General features: G+C 51.2%; 1 protein-coding gene across 2 annotated transcripts; it reads left to right on the forward strand.

Moving 5' to 3' along the window:
- The first annotated feature begins 1,999 nt into the window (after positions 1–1,999).
- On the forward strand, positions 2,000–15,784 carry Cabp1 (calcium binding protein 1). 2 transcript variants are annotated; one of them, XM_004636259.3, is made up of 7 exons: positions 2,000–2,235; positions 7,267–7,446; positions 10,548–10,578; positions 10,868–11,011; positions 12,242–12,351; positions 12,585–12,732; positions 15,319–15,784. In XM_004636259.3, the coding sequence occupies exons 1-7, from the start codon at positions 2,191–2,193 to the stop codon at positions 15,342–15,344; spliced, it is 684 nt and encodes a 227-aa protein (XP_004636316.1). In that variant the 5' UTR covers positions 2,000–2,190; the 3' UTR covers positions 15,345–15,784. The 2 variants fall into 2 exon arrangements, with proteins under 2 accessions (XP_004636316.1, XP_004636317.1); XM_004636260.1 differs by lacking the exon at positions 7,267–7,446 and having other exon boundaries at positions 2,062–2,235.
- Positions 15,785–16,162: the final 378 nt, after the last annotated feature.

Below are 16,162 nucleotides of genomic sequence, written 5' to 3' on the forward strand. Positions count from 1 at the left end.
AGCACGGCATATGGTACTGGGGATCAAACCCTGGTCCTTGCGCTTGCCTATGCAGGCTCTTAGACCACTGAGCTATCTCCACAGCCGTAGAAGTCTTTCCTGATTCCTCCAGCTAAGTCAGATTCCCCCGTCTCATATTCTTAGAGCTCTTGTGGTTCCCTTCATAGCATTTGTCTCAAATGTAGTGCAATAATTAGGCACATAGCCTCTTTCTACCTCTTGCCTGCCTACTGGTATATAAACTCCCTTGAAGCAGGGACTGTGTTTATCATGAGAGACAAGCACTGGGCCTGTCACATAAATGCTGGACAAATGATCCTTCTCTCTTCTATTTGAATAATTACTTAATGAGTCCGTGTTACTTGGCACACTCTTCCCCATGTGTGCTTTATTAGCAAGGTAGGGGAAGCCCCATTTTCCACCAGAGAAGAGGGAAGCTCAGGAATGGGAGATGGTCACCAGCACACAGGACTCACCCCCCCACCATCCTTCCCGTTCATCAGCGTCCAGTGAACTCGACCCAGCCCAGGCCTGCTGAGTGCTTCCTTCATGTTCTGTTTCCACAAGAAGTCTTTGAAGAGGGCATTTATGTTGGCGGCTTGCCCTTCCCATTCCTGGCCATCCTTTTAAGCATCCACACCCCATGAGGGTGTGCTCTCCTCCCCCCTCCCCTCGTCTGGAGGTTTGGCCCAAACAAGGCTGCTGAGTGTGTGCCCTGGTTAAACCTTTCCCTGACTAGCAGTGGCTGCATTGTGATCATCGAGAGCCACCCAGGAACCTCCTCCCGGTCTCCTAGGAGCAAGCCTGTGCCACTCCCTGGACAGTGCCCCAGCTATTTTCCCTAGACGATTTTCTACCAGCCACCCAAACTGGACAAAAGTCCCTGGAATTGGAGCCAGTGTGGGCTGAAACTCTGCACTGCAAGTTTAATTAAGACTTGGTTCCAATCAGGAGCTCGGGAGACATCCTTCCTCCCTGTTATCTCTGGTGCCCCCTGCTGGGCAAAAATGAATGCGGGAAACAGATGTTTCCTGTCTGGTTATCTGGCTCCGGCTGTAGATCTCAAATAGGACGTGTGTGTGAGCCTTGAGATGAATTCACATCAAAGCCAGGACCTGGAGGAATGAGGAAGCACAGCCACTTATACACTGGCAGCTGTAAGACCTCGAGGACCATTGGTAAAGGGCATTCTTCCTGCTCTGCACCACAGGAAAGCCCGTAGAAGATCCTCACTCAGGATTAGGCAGTGCATGAGGAGAAGGTCCAGAGACCTTGCCCGCACCTTCTGTGCCAACACAGCTTCCGTCCTGCCTCCTCAGGACCATCTCAGCTGTCAGCTCAGCTCTGCTGCCAGCCCCGGAGCCTCTTCCCAATTCAATGATGAGACAAGTGTGAAAAATGGAGCGTAATAGAGACGTCACCAGATCTCCCAGGCCCTCACTGCAGCTGCCTGCTCTCCATCCAGCTGGAACTGCCAGAGGCCAATGAGGATGTTCGCCTGTCCAGCTCACTGCTCTTCGAAGGAGGCATACATCTCCCCAGGGGCTTGTGTATGCACGCATGTGTGCAGTGTGTGTGTGTGTGTGTGTGTGTGTGTGTGTGGTCAGTGTGTGCACACGAGACTGCAAGCTGTGAGGCACCCTGGCTTTGGGGGCCCAAACTAGCCAGCTTCTCCTTGTGGATCTGCTGGCCTAATTCCCAGCCACAGCTGCCACCCTGGGTCCCCTCCCAGAGGCAATCTCCCAGCAGATTTGGCAGCCAGGAAAGGAGGGGCCAAGGGAAGGGGAAAGAAGCAGAGAAAGGACTCCGCTCTAATCTGATGTAGATGATCCCGCAGGCTTCTCAGCTCAGCTGCCTTCTGCCATCAGCTCTCCAGGCAATTTTCTCTGTGTACTGCACTCTCCTCTTCTGCCTTTGTCTCCTTAAGAAAGTGCCCAGAAAGTTAAACCCAGACGCACAAACACACGTACAATCCACCTCCCCACCCTAAAAAAAATCAGAGAGCAAAGAACAGGCAGACGAGTAAGAGAGCACGCGCGCAAGCAAGAGGGCTTATCTCGTTCCTGGAGGAAGAGCGACATAGGCAGAGGGAGGCTGGGGTTGGCCGTGACCTGAACTGAGGTCTCCTAGTCCCCCAAGGAGCCTTCTTCATGGACCCAGGGATCCCAAGAGGGGCTGCCTCAACTTAGGATGGGCAACTGTGTCAAGTCGCCACTGAGACATCTCTCAAGGAAGGTATGTTTCCAGAGTTCCCTGGGGCTGGGACGTCTTGCCATCTGAGCGTGGAAGGGGGTGGGCATCGGAAGCTTGCTATCCTGCTCAGGGGTTCTGTCTAGAGCTGCTTGCCTGTTCTTCTAGATACCTTCTGGTTGCAGTTTCTTCTTTCCTAAGCTCTGAGCTGAAGTTGGAACTTAGAGTCGTGGGGGGTGGAGGGGGGTGGAGAGGGTGGGAGTGAGGGGTGGAGGGTGGGAAGGGGCAGGGACCAGGGGAGGCCGCCTGTGGGCATTTGCATGAGAGGTAAGAAGGAAACCATGTAGCTGTGAGGCTTCTGGACTGTGGAGTGGCAGGTGTGAATTCTTAGGATGTCACTACATAGACACCCATGAAGTGGGCAGGATTAGAAGACCCATCCCAATAGCTGACTCCAGGGCTTATTCATGTTCTTTAAAGATTTGTACCCCTCTCTGGCAGCCTCTTAAGTCCTCAGAATTGAGATTTTTGAAGTGGATCTCTTGGTTAAAGAGATCCAAGCAAAGACTCCTCTTTTTTCTACCCCTAGTAATTCTTGAGACAGGTCACAGCATCCCGAGAAAGATCAGAATGACATGCTTAGAACTATAGAAATAGGGTGCCTAATAGGGTGCCTAAGAGCTATGTTGAGCAGGAGTGGACAGAAGTCACATTCTGGGGGCTGTACTCACTCCTGAGGCGTCTTTCAGGCAAGTCTGGGCTCAGACATGTAGGGTTTTGATTCAGGTGGGCTTCTTAGGCCCTAGAAGATATATATATATATATATATATATATATATTTTTTTTTTTTTTTTTTTTTTTTTTAACCTGGGATCGCACTTGCACTTGCCAGACAGGCACTTATGCCGCTGAGCTATATCCCTGACTGAAGCTCATATTATTAAAGGAAGAAAAAAACAATAGAGATGTTTTCCTCCCATTCTTCAATTTTCTAGAAAAGGAACTTGATTGCTGCTGAGAGAGGCTAGGAACACATGTGAGGTCGCAGGTTGATGAATGGCTCCTTTCCCCGAGCCCCATCCTACCCCTTGCATCAGTTTGATGGCCTCTCAGTTTAGGACGTTTTGGGCTCTTCTGCCTGGCAGCTTCCTCTTCTGGCTAAGCCGCTAACATCACATTCCATTTAATCTTCACTGCTTCTTGAGTCCTTCTGAAGGCTGATGGCGTCTCTCTGTGGGTCCCCAACCCCCCATCTGTCATCTTAAGGGAGTCTTCTGCCCCAAGCTGATTCAGAGAAGCAGAAACTGATCCGAATTGGCCCAGTGTACCACAGGGCAATGACGCACAGTGGGCTCTGCCTAGACTTTAAGGAGTTGAACTTAAGAACAAGCATCGTCCTTGTGTCCTCACCCATCTTCAACTCAGAGTGCTGAAAGAGTCACACTACTCCGGTGTCCCTTTTCATGTGATCTTGAGGAGATTATTTCATTTGCCCCAGGGCCTTCGTTCAACAACTGGGGACCCGTGGATCAATTTCTCTCTCTCTCCCTCTCCCTCTCTCTTCTTTCCTGCTGTGTGTGTGTGCATGTGTGTGCGTGTGTGCATGTGTGTGCGTGTGTGCATGTGTGTGCGTGTGTGCATGCTCATGTGTGTGCACTGAACATTAAATCATGGCCTTACGCATGCTGAGCAATTGAGCTACACCCCCAGCCCTAAAACCTATCTTTTTAGATAATTGTAGAAACTAAATAAAGTACATAGTACTCAATAAATGTTAGCAATATTGTCAATTGCAATCATAATTTTTCTACTCTAGGCTTTAGGGAAGTGAAGAGGAAAAGGAAAACAGGAGAAGTTGTTGTTGTTGTTGTTATTTTGGTGTTGTTACTGTCTTTAAATCCAGGGCCTCACACGTGCTTTTCCACTGAACTACACCTTCACCTTCTGAGTCCATGAAATAGGGTAAAAGATCATAAGACTCATCGCTTGCAATGTTATGTTTCTTAGAACAAGAGCAGTCATTGCTTTTTCCTATTTACACAGTATCCAAGGTCTGCTGTCTCACTTGCTCTTTTCCACTAAGTAGTTCTCTTTGCTAATTTGCAGAGAAAGGAGCTGGTCACAGAGATAAGAACCTTTCTAAGGTCACCTAGATGCCAGCAAGCAGAGCTGGGATTTAGATCCTGGGCTGTGTAAAGTTACAAATGAGATTTTATTTTTATTTTTTCCTCCTCTCTCTGTCTCTCTCTTGCTCTCAGAAATGTTATTGTAGATTCCTGAATCTGACCTTCACGGTTGTTTAATCCAAATTCCCACTTAGAGTAGCAGCCCCCCTTCAACCTCCCTCAATCTTGAATCCTTCAGTTTCTCCTTGAATCTTTGGGGAGAAGGAGTTTTGACTCACGTGCTTTTGTCCAGCTTGTGTTGTTAGAAAGCCTTCGGGTCATGAGGCACCCTGGCCTTCTCATGCCCAGGACATGTCCCTTCCATGCCAAGAGACACTGTCAGCCAGTGGCACGGCTTCCTGAGTGGTAGCTGGGGAACTGGTCGTGGTAAGAGGTGGCCTGCTCGAGGCTTGGAGTTGGCCAGCACCAGGCTGTCAGGTGCCATCACTGACAGGAGAACTGTGGCTTCCAGGGGCAGCTTGGTGCCAGGCCGTGTTATGATCAAGACATGCAGTGGAAAATTCCCCAGCCACCACGGGCTCATTGTTCGTGGGAGCAGATTCCTCTCCATCCTTCTCTTTCCTTCCTGATTGGCAGATGTTCCCCCGCTTTCCCTGGGGCCGGAAGTAAATGCCTTTTGGCACCTCGCATCCCTTAAACTGCATCATCACCGTCACCACCATCATCATTGCCATCACTATGGCAACTCCATTTATTTGTTTTTTTTAAAATTAATTTATTTATTTGTGTGTGTGGTGTGTGTGTGTGTGTGTGTGTGTGTGTGGCCAGCTCAGCCCACCAGGGGGCGGGGCTGGCTGGCATGTGGTGCTGGGGGATTGAACCGCGGTCCCTGTGCTTTGCTTAGCTTATTCTAGGTAGGTGCTTTAGACCACTGAGCCATCTCACCAGCCCCCAACTCCATTTATTTGGCTCTTTTGGTGTTCTAGACGCTATTCGGAGCACGTTACGTGCAGTGGCTCATTTCTTTCTCACAAAAATCCTCTGAGTAGACATGGCTGTCCCCTCTGTACAGAGAAGGGCAGTGGCGCACCAAGAACTGAAGTGACCTGCCCAAGGTCACACAGCAAGCCCGTGGCAGAGACAGAACTAGTCCATAAGACTGTGTCCAAAGCCAGCATATTAAACCGCCTCTCAGAGTTCTGTGCCACCTGCTGCCTCCTCCTTTCTGGATTATGTTCATTTGGAGCCAAGTGCGTGAGATTCAGCCGGAAATGCAAAGTCTGATTTTCTGAAAACATCTCCTGAGATTGTTCCCTGGGGTCAGGCTGTGTCCAGTCCCAGGCTTCCTTCAGTGCCCGCTCCCAGCTGGGAAGGGCCATCTGGGTCCATGCCTGGGTGGGAACGAGTGCAGGGAGGCCCCGAATCTCCCCTCCTTGCGGCATCCAGCTAGAATGTGTGCCTGGCCTATCCAATAATCTCTCCAGTTTTGTGATTTCCTGAAACCGACTCTTCTCATGTTTGCTGAACTTGAAGCTTGGATCCTTGAATCTGAATCAATGCTCTTTGGGGGTCTAGACTACTGCTCCTCCCTCTCTAGGACTGCAAAGGAGCCTCCATCTGATGCCCCACAGGATTGGGGAGAAGCATTAGAAGACAGGGAGAGGGCTTGCTTTGGGGGCATAGGTTGCCCCTTGGTCTTGGGATCCCTGCTTAGGCATGGCCTTTGTTGAGCCACAGGCAGCTGGCTAGAAATAAAGTGAATTGGATAGGAGGGTAGTAACTCCAGGGTTCTCAGACCAAGAAGGTCCTCAGGAATTAAGTTTCTCCGCCTATCTTTGGAAAGAGGCTGCTTCAGGTTCCCACCCTGAAGGGAGACCACCCAGTGCAGGGCTAAGGGTAGAGAGCTGTGGCCTGGATGCTGGAGAGGCACTGGGCATGCTGGGAGGCCAGGATGGGACCTAATGTTGTGTCTGTGGGCAGTGCTGACTTTTTATAGCAGTTTCCGTGGGAAACTGCGGGCAGGAGGACGGGGCTGGCCAGGGCCTTGGATCACTGCTATTTTCGGTCAGCAGACAAGGCCCTTGCCTCAGCCTCTGGAGGTCCAGCATGCTGGGCAGGGAGCCAGGGAAGGCGGGCGGGAGGGAGAGAACTGCTGGGAGCCTGTCTGATCTTGAGGTCACAAGCGGGTGGAAGCCAAGCACTGGCCAGGAGTGTCTTATTTAGCTCACCTGATGCTCTAGATCAAGAAGGCTGGCAACGGGGTGGAGTGGGGTGGGGGTGGGGTGGAGCTAAGTGGTGCTGCCCAGGCAGTGGGACACACAGCACCCATTTCGTCCCCCTCCGCACCTCTTTCAACCTGCCTGTTTGCAGCAGCAACAGCACCTGCTTGCAACTACTAGTCTAGCAAACCAGCTCAGCATGTTCTCCATGTTGTCAGCTCTCGAGCACTCTCCCAGCTTTCCAATAGGATCCTACCTGGGAAGGGTCAGAGCCCAGGAGGGACCTGGGAGACAGGAGTTGGCCCCAGGGATTGGACCAGGATACTAGGAACATTTGGGGGAAAGGACAGCCTTCTGTCGTGCTCGGAGAGAATGCTTCCCATTGGTTAGGACAGAGTTTCCCTCTCAGCTTCAGCATGCACACAAATGTGTGATTCTGTGCTCATGTATGTGTCAGTGTGCATGTGTGTGTGTGTTCGTGTGTATGTATGACACAGAGAGCATCACACCCAGCTCTCCCTGGAACAACTTTCAGTCAAGGATCAGCATTTCAATCAGTGGGACCAATGTGACACCTGGCTCTAAGCATCCTGAGACTCTGGCAACCTGTAAGCATCTTCCCTTGAGGAGACTTCTACCAGGCCCAGAAGCCAGGCCAGGCCAGGAGGGCCTATGTGGGCAAGGAAGTGATGCCCTGCTTCTCTTTTGCATTTGCTTGGTGCGGGCTACAGATGCACCAAGAGGAGAAGAGCAGCTACATGGTGGTGCAGACCAGTGAGGAGGGGCTGGCGGCCAGCGGCGAGCTCCCTGGACCACTCCTGATGCTGGCCCAGAACTGCGCCGTCATGCACAACCTGCTCGGCCCTGCCTGCATCTTTCTGCGCAAGGGCTTCGCTGAAAACAGGCAGCCTGTACGTAAGTTGGCCCAGTGGAGCTTGCTGAACTTGGCTTCACAGGGTATACAGAGGGACTGGGAAGGAGAGGGGGTTCTGTATCCAGAAATTCCTGGCCTCTGGTGGATTCTCCTCAAATTGGATCCCCAAAGTTTCTCTTTCTTGGCTGCAAAGTGAGCCCATGTTCACCAGCAAGAAATAACACTAGCAGATGAAATTCAGTGGAGCACTTATGATGTGCTAAGCACTGGACTAAGTGTGTTGGTGGACAGCCTCATTTAGTCCTCAGAAACTCCAAGAGGTAGGTACTTTTATCATCCCCAGGCTATAGACGAGGAAACTGAAGGACCAGATAGTCAACGGTTGCCTAGGAGGTAAATAGTGTGACCTCAGAGCCTCCTGCTTGGAATGATTCTAGATACACACCACTATCTGGTAGAGTTTTCTACCCTGATAGTTTTGAAAAAAAAACAACAACCCAAATATACAGAACTGAGAATTCTTTTGCACGTTTGTTGTATCTGTGCAATAAAGGTACTTAATGTGCAAAAACAACAACAACAACAACAACAACAACAAAAAAAAAACCCCAAAATCCATGCTCTCCATTACAGTAACCACTAGCCACAGAGAACCACTGACCCCTTAAAATGCGATTAGTGCCACAAAGGAACTGAATTAATTTTGTTTCATTCCAAGTCAAATTTAAACAGACATCTGTAGCTGGTAGCTACTGTATTAGCCTTCTGTGAACAGTCACAGAGTCTTAAGAAGGAGGTGCTGACGTTACAGATACAGCCTTTCCAGGTCATTTATTAAATGCCACGTGTTAAAGACATATCTTATGGCATAAAAGCCTGTGGGGTCAGTGCTAGTATCAGCTCACATTACTGAGGATGACACAGTAGCTCAGAGAATGGAGGTGACCGGTCCCTGGTGCCAAGGCTACAAAGCAGCAGATCTGGGATTTCTGTTTGGATCTGTCTGACTCTGGGGCCCAAGCTCTTGACCCCAACTGCGTAACGTGGGGGAAAGGAGTGCACATGCTTCATGCCACTGACTGCCTGGGCTAGGGTACATGGTTTCCCACCCTGGCCAGACGCCTGGTCGCAGCGCATGCCCCACACTGCCCTGCTCCAAGGTTTCTGCCACAGGCATGCTGGGAAGAAGGGTGCCTCCCGGGCTGCTGGCGGGGCTCTGTGCATGTGAGGGACATGGAAAGAGCTGTGGTGAGCGTCAAAGCGCCCTGATGGGTGGGAAGGAAGTGGTGCGGCTGTGTAGCCGGGCCCTGCGAGTATCGTTTGCATAGATGCATGCGTGCACACGGCTGGCCTTCTTCTCCGTGAGGTCTGTGGATGCAACCAACTGTAGATCAAAGAAATAATATTCCTTCCCCATTTCTGGGGATTGAAACCAAGCCTCTCTCCATTTTTATATTTATTTATTTTAGTTTTTGATTTTGAGACAAGATCTCTCTAAGTTGCCCAGGCTGGGCTCAAACTTGCAACACTCCCTGCCTCAGGGTCCCAGAACACTGAGATTATAAGTATGCACCATGCACCCGGCTTCCAAACAGGGCATCTGTAGCAGACTACAAGCACGAGCAGACTACTTTTTCTCAACACCATTCCCTATGCAGCGTAACAACTGTTTGCATAGCCTTTGCGTTGTACAAGAAATTCCAAGTCATCCAGAGATGAATTAAAGTGTTGGGGAGGATGTGCAGAGAGGTTAGATGCTAATGACACCCTGTTGTATAAAGGAACTTGTGTGCCCTTAGGTGTTAGCACCCACGTGGAGACCTGGAACACGTTCCTCACCAATATTGAGTGACAGCTGTGCTCACTTTAGCTTACTGTTAATACAGTCCATTGGAAAAGCCCATCTTTTGGTCACCCGAGAGTCTAGGAGTGCACCTGCATGTCTAGGACAGTAGTGATAAACCCTATGCCAAACACCATTGCAAGGAGCCTTTTTAACTGAAAGTCTCCCAGCAGCAACCACCTCACAGAGACGATGATCCCTTCAGGTGACTCCTTTCCTCAGCTGGAAAGGGCACCTAGAGGACCTGGGAGCTAGCTGGCTGCTGTCCTAGGTTCACACATACTCAGCAGCAGAGCTGCCCTTTTGGGGCCAGGTCCCTCCCTTCAGGCTGGTGTGCAGTGGGTGGCACCGCAGCCTCCACCCAGCCAGGGCCCATGGCTGGAACAGCCTGTGTGCATTGCACTCACTGTGCCTGCTGAGTGTTCTGGATACAGGTGCCCACACCTGCTGTGAGCCACCTTGGGTGGCCACACCTGCCTCATGCATATCCTTCCCAAAGGCGGAGGAGTGGAACATGGGCACCTGTGTCTATTCTGTGCCAATCTGTCTCCTCCTGGGCAAGCTTGGGGCACCCTCCGGAGCCTGCCCCCTGCTTCCTCTGGGCCTACTCTTTGGAGACTTCTCTGCCATCTGTTCTGATGCCTGGACCCAGGGTTTCTTTGATTCCCCAAGGAGACCCAGGCTCTGCTGGAGGCTAGAGGTGTGTGCTTTAGGCCCTGGCAGCAGCTAGAAAGACTGGCAGCCTCCAGGGTCCTGTGCTGTGTCTATGACAGGACAAGGTATAGGGATAATGGTCAAATAGCGGAAGATGGGACGGTGCCCAGGAGGCAGGGCACAGTCCCAATTCTGGCTCCATCTCCTTCCCTCTGGGGCTGCCTGTGCAACCCTGCTTTCTCTGCGCCATCACCCCTCTTCTCCCATTGTCTTACAGGCTTCCCCTCCCTGGTTCCTTCCGATGGCACTGGGTGGTAGTCTCTCTGGGTGACTTCCCCTGGCCCTCTTTTATTTACAGGTTTTGCCTCTGGACCAGCTCTGTTCCAGGCACATTCCTGTACCTGAAGGTTCTGTACCCAGGCTCCAGGGCAGTGTTGGGTCCTGGAACCCAGGAGCTTCTGTGTATGGGAAACGTGTGGCTGCATCTCTCCCCTTCAAGGACACAGTCCAGACAAACTTCTGCTCTGTTCTGTCAGCTCCCACCTGGTGCTTGCTCCTACTTGGGCAGCCCCACCAGGTGGGCATCTGGTGATTTCTGGGTCCCTTGTCTCTGCTAATAGGATATATTTCTTCTGTTTCAGGATAGATCACTGCGGCCAGAAGAGATCGAAGGTAAAACTTGGACCTCAGGGGAAAGGGCTGCTCAGCCCTCCGGGAAGATGTGGGAGGGCTTTTGGTGGGAAGAGAGAGGCACGTTGGCCTCCTGGGATCAGGACCTGGGACAGACAGGGACCCACTGTGGAGCCCGCCACTGGAGGAGTGAGCCTCGAGCAAGCTGAAGCCACTTGAGTCCTGGGGGGTGTGGGCTGGCCCTCCCAACTGCTGAGCCCTGGCTGCCTTTGTCTCCAGAGACTCTCTGGGTTCTGCCACCAACCCCATCCACCTTGGTTCACTTCCCCAGAGCTCCGAGAGGCCTTCAGAGAATTTGACAAGGACAAGGATGGCTATATCAACTGCCGGGACCTGGGCAACTGCATGCGCACCATGGGTTACATGCCCACTGAGATGGAGCTCATCGAGCTGTCCCAGCAGATCAACATGAACCGTGAGTCCCTCCACAGGGCAGCTCTTCCCTTCTGTTCACATGGGCCTGGGTTCCAATTTTGCATTTGTCTCTTTCCAGCTCTGTGACCTGGTGGAACCTGCGTACCCTCCCTGAGCCTCAAATTCCAAACCTGTCAAATGAGGGTGGCAGTAAGGGAGAGAAGCACAGGAAGTAAATGAGGGAACATATATGTCAAAGAGTGTGATACTGTACCTGGCTGGCAAGACAAAATGGTCGGCAGGAGAGGGGCATGATGGTGCACACCTATCATCCCAGCTACTTGAGAGGCTGGGGCAGGAGGATGGCAACTTTGAATTTGTCTTGAACAACTTAATGAGACCCTGCTCAAACTAAAAAATTTAAAATGGGCTGGAGATGTAGCTCAGTGACAGAAAGCCCCTGGTTCAATCAAAAGTGCCATAAAAAAAAAAAAAGGCTCACCATGTAATCAGCTGAAAGCTTACATTAGGCTGCAGGTATAAAACCAGTTAACAATGACTAAAACAGGCAGGAACATGTAGTAGAGGCCGCTGCACCGCATCAGATACGTGGAACCAATCCAAAGGATGCAATTCTCTGTCTTAGTCTGGGTGCAATGCAAGATGTTTGTTTGGTCTGTGAAGGGAGGCATTGGGGGGAGTGGGGAGAGAGGTGGGAAGGGGTTGGCACAGGGCAGGGCCCTCTCAAGCCGGCTGCCTCTCCGGATGGCTGAAGGCTGGGCTTGGGATGAATACAGGCTGCCTACCTCCAAGTTCTCCACCATCCCCAGGGCAGGGATTATCCCCCAACACCTGTCCAGTGGTGACCATGTGGGCGGGCCAGCTCTCTGGTGCTTCTCCCTCTGGGGAGAGCCACTTTGGTGTTGAGCTTGCATCTGCATAAAAGGGTGAGACTGGGATCCCCCAACCCCTTCTCCTCGCTGCCTTTCCATGGTGTGGATGCGTCTCTCTGTTACTGCCTCTGTGATCTGGAGTGTCTCCCCCGCCACTTGGTATCTCCTGCCTCTGCTTCCTGACCTGTCCCCTTACTTGACCTCTGGCCACTCCCCTGAGCCAGTATTTGACATGGCATCTATTTGGGGGTCACCTCTCTGTCCTTGTTTAACCTTCGCTTATACCTTGGATGTTGAGACAGGCAGATCGGGAAGAGGTTGGCCATTCCTGCACCTGCATTGCTGGGGGTGGGGAAGGGGTATGTTGGGGGTGACCCGGCCCCTTCCTCTTGCCCCAGTGGGTGGCCATGTGGATTTTGATGACTTCGTGGAGCTAATGGGGCCGAAACTCCTGGCAGAGACAGCAGATATGATTGGCGTAAAGGAACTGCGAGATGCCTTTCGAGAGGTAGGTGAGGCTCAGTGAGCGGCAGGGGAGGGCTGAGTGTTTGAATCCCAGCCTGATGATGGCTACTTGAAAAGAAGCCCAAGCCCTAGGCCCCAAAGCAGGGGAGGGGACTTGGGCAGAGAAGGGCTGCAGAGGAAAGAGGGACACTGATGCCAAAAAGGATCTCTGGCTTGGGATCTGCTGCAACTGGTGTCCATGCTGTGCCTCTGTCCCCTTCCTCCTGCCCTCTCTAGTTTGACACCAATGGTGATGGGGAGATAAGCACCAGTGAGCTGCGAGAGGCCATGAGGAAGCTCCTGGGCCATCAGGTGGGCCACCGGGACATAGAGGAAATTATCCGAGACGTGGACCTCAATGGGGATGGACGAGTGGACTTTGAAGGTAGGTAGGGCTGGCAGGCAGGAGAGAGAAGCAAGCCAGGGAGGTTGTCCGTGGAGCCCTTCAGCCATGTGTCCGTCACGCAGTCATCCGGCCAGACAAACCCTACTGTCCTGCCTTACCCTGCACCCACCCCTCTTCGCCTGCCATCGCCATCTCTGAATAAGTGCTTCAGGCTCACTGTTCTTCACATCGTCTCCTCACAGCTGATTGTAGCTGCAGCCCGACTTGGCCCTGAAATTGGAGAGAAAAATGGAGCCCTTTTTTGTTGTTATTCTTGTTATTTTTTTAAAAAATATTTTATTTATTTATTTGGCACAAGGTCTTACTACGCAGCTCGGATTCATAGTGATCCTCCTAGCATAGCCTCCCCAGTGCTGGGATTACAGGCGTGCACCACCACGCCGGGTTTCAGTGGCTGGTGGCCTGGCATGTGGCTCTGGAGATCAAACCTGGGTCCTTGTGCTTGAAGTCAGGCGCTTACACTACCGAGCTATCTCTCAACCTGGAGCCTTTTTTTTTTTTTTTTTTCTTTAAATCTTTGTATTTCCTGCTTAACAAGGTACCTGACACATAGCTATATTCCGTAAGAGTTTTTTTTCTAAAAAGGAATTAATAATCACAATAGTTACCATATTGTACCCTTATGCACAAATCATTGTAGTAAGTAAATGCACATATATTATCTGATTTAATTTCACAGTGACTCATGGATTGTACCATTAGAGCCTCCTGTTACAAAAGAGGTAACTGAGGGTCTGGGCAGATAACTTAGTAGAATAAGCACTTGCCTGGTAAGCATAATGTACTGAGTTCAATCCTTGGAAGTGGAAAAAAAAAAGGAGAAGGCAACAGACTCAGAGAAGTAATATAACTTGCTCAAGACTGGCCATTCAGAGTCAGAGCCAGGCACAAACCCAGGCCTGGAATCTCACCTGCTACCTAATCTTGTTCGTGACAGCACTGCAGATTCTCTGAGATACGAGAGAGAAGGAAAATGTTGACCATGAATTCCGGGAACTTGCATTCCGAGCCAATGTGTGTGTCCTGAACACAAGGTTGAGAGGTCTTCAGGGGAGAAATTTGCCTTGCGGGGTGAATAGGTGGAGAGATGGCTTTGCTACCATCAGATCTGAAAAGTCCCAGGTCCCCTGTGTCCCACTGTCTACCTGCATGCTGCAGGTGGCAGCCCTCCCTTGAAAGCCTGACTGCGCCCAGAGTCTACAAGGCTGTCTTTCTTGTGTACCTGCTATGTCCTCAGACTGGGCCCCTACCTTGAAGAGCCCAAGAACAGCAGGGAAAATAGAAAAGTAGTGGAATTGTGCTGCACTGGGGGAAGTAGGATGTGGAATGTAGAAGGGGTCCCTATGCCGAGCTGGGGAGAAATAGGGGGACCCTGTAGAGGAAGTTGTAGGTAAAGGGAACCCTGCAATATGGGTGCAAGCTATGAGGAGAAAAAGGAGGAGGAGCATTTGTCTAAGTGAGTTGAAAGCTATGTCTACATAGAAACTTGCACATGGACATTTATAGAAGCTTTCTTCATAGTTGCCAAAAGCTTGGAAGCAACCAAGGTGTCCCTCAGTAGGTGAACAGGGAAAATGAATGTGGTGTATTGAAGACTGTGGAATAGTATTCACCATTAAAAAGTATTGAGCAATCAAGCATAAAAAGACACAGAAAGAAGAATATATGCAGTGTATTATTTGTTGAAAAAAAAAAAAGAAATCAATGATGATAAAAAAAAAAAAAGACACAGAGGAACCTCAAATGCATGTGACTGAGGGAAAGAAGCCAGACTCAAAGAGCTACACGCGGTCTGATTCCAGTTCTGTGATGTTACGGGCAAGGCAAATTTATCAGAACAGAAAAAAGATCAGAGGCCACCAGGATTGTGGAAAGAGGATAAGGGGATAAACAGCCGAGTACAGAGGATTTAGGCAGTGAAACTACTGTCTGTGATCATAAGAGCAGACACACGTTATTGTATGTTTGTCTAAAACTACAGAATATACGACACCAAGAGCAAAAGCTAAAATAAATATGGCTGCAGGGTCCTAAGGGTGGATCAGTGTGGTGCATTAGTTCAATGGGGAGGGATGGTGGTGAGTGTCGGGGAACCATGCATGTTGGGGGGCAGGAGGTATAAGGGCAATCTCTGTACCATCCAGTCACTCTTGCTTGCATCCCGCTAAAACTACTAAAGCAAGCAAACAAATGAAACAATCATCGAAGTGGTGGAGGGGAGAAGCAAGGGAGGCGAAGTGTGCAGAAAAGCTGAGAGACAGCGGGGATGGAGAAGACAGAGCCTGCACTGGGAAGCACAGGCACGAACCGCCTGAATTCTGCAAATGAGATATGTGTGGTCGCAGCATAGATTGGGGATGCACGGGCCAACGTGGCTGGAGCTGCTAGCAGGATCAGATCAGGCAAGACCCCCCAGGGGAGCCCTGGAGGTTTAAGCAGAGGTTGCAGTACAGATTGGAAGCTGTGTGGAAGATAGATTGGAGGAAGCAGAGTGGATATTGGGGCCCAGTGCGGGCCCTGGTGGACTCTGACTGCTTCTTTCCTGCTGCTCCTGTATCCTTGCAGAGTTTGTCCGGATGATGTCCCGTTGAGGCCTCGAGGGCCCCACCAGGACTGCCAAGACCCCCAGGTGGGGAGAGGAGAAGAAGAGCCGGAGCTGGCCTCGCCCGCCACCACCGCAGCTGGCCTGGGCCCAGGATGTCCTGGCGGATGGGGCCTGCCTGCACCCGGGGGAGGTGCCCACCCCGGACCCCCACCCCTCCGCACTGTGAAAGACTCACAACTCCTGCAACTGGAAAAGGGGGCGCCCACCAACGAGGAGGCCACCGTGCCAAGCCGGCAGAGGTCGTGCCAGGCGCCAAGTGCCATGTCCCCAGCCACCGCTGGCTGGGTGGGCCAGGGAGCCAGCCAGCAGACCCCACACAGCATGTCTGCCCTGGGGCAGAGCCTCTTGCTGCCCTCCTTAGCTCTATGCCCGCCCCAGCTCGCCTCAGCCCTGTGATCTCAGAACCAATAAAAATATTTCCAAGAGAATGACAGCCAGGGTGGTCTTGGCTTCTTGGGCCTGGTTAGACAGTGCATACGTTTACCAAGCGCCACCTGCACGCCCTGAATTGGCTGAACGTTCCTGCATTTATCATACATTTATGGAGTAACTGTAATAGACCTGCCCATTCTCATTTCATAAGCCCAAACCTGGTCCCTCCCCAAGAAGGAGGCTGAGGGGTTTATTTAAGTGAGTGTGTCGGTGCTGTGTTTACTAGTTTCTGTAAGAGGAGAATGGCTCATGAGTCTGCACTGTATCCTGACTTCCGGGAGTATTTGTGTTGGTCAGGGAAACAGACACAACATGAAAACATCCACGTGTGATTACAAATGGAGAGCCTGCTATAAAGGAAGAAGGCCGGGA

This window comes from Octodon degus, unplaced genomic scaffold (assembly GCF_000260255.1).
Source record: "Octodon degus isolate 3935 unplaced genomic scaffold, OctDeg1.0 scaffold00079, whole genome shotgun sequence".
In the NCBI taxonomy this organism is placed as follows: Eukaryota; Metazoa; Chordata; class Mammalia; order Rodentia; family Octodontidae; genus Octodon; species Octodon degus.

Coding starts and splice junctions, on each gene's coding strand:
- Cabp1 (XM_004636259.3), top strand. CDS start 2,191: ATGGGCAACTGTGTCAAGTCGCCACTGAGACATCTCTCAAGGAAG. Junction 7,447..10,547: donor TCGCTGAAAACAGGCAGCCT/GTACGTAAGTTG, acceptor CTTCTGTTTCAG/GATAGATCACTGCGGCCAGA. Junction 10,579..10,867: donor GCGGCCAGAAGAGATCGAAG/GTAAAACTTGGA, acceptor TCACTTCCCCAG/AGCTCCGAGAGGCCTTCAGA.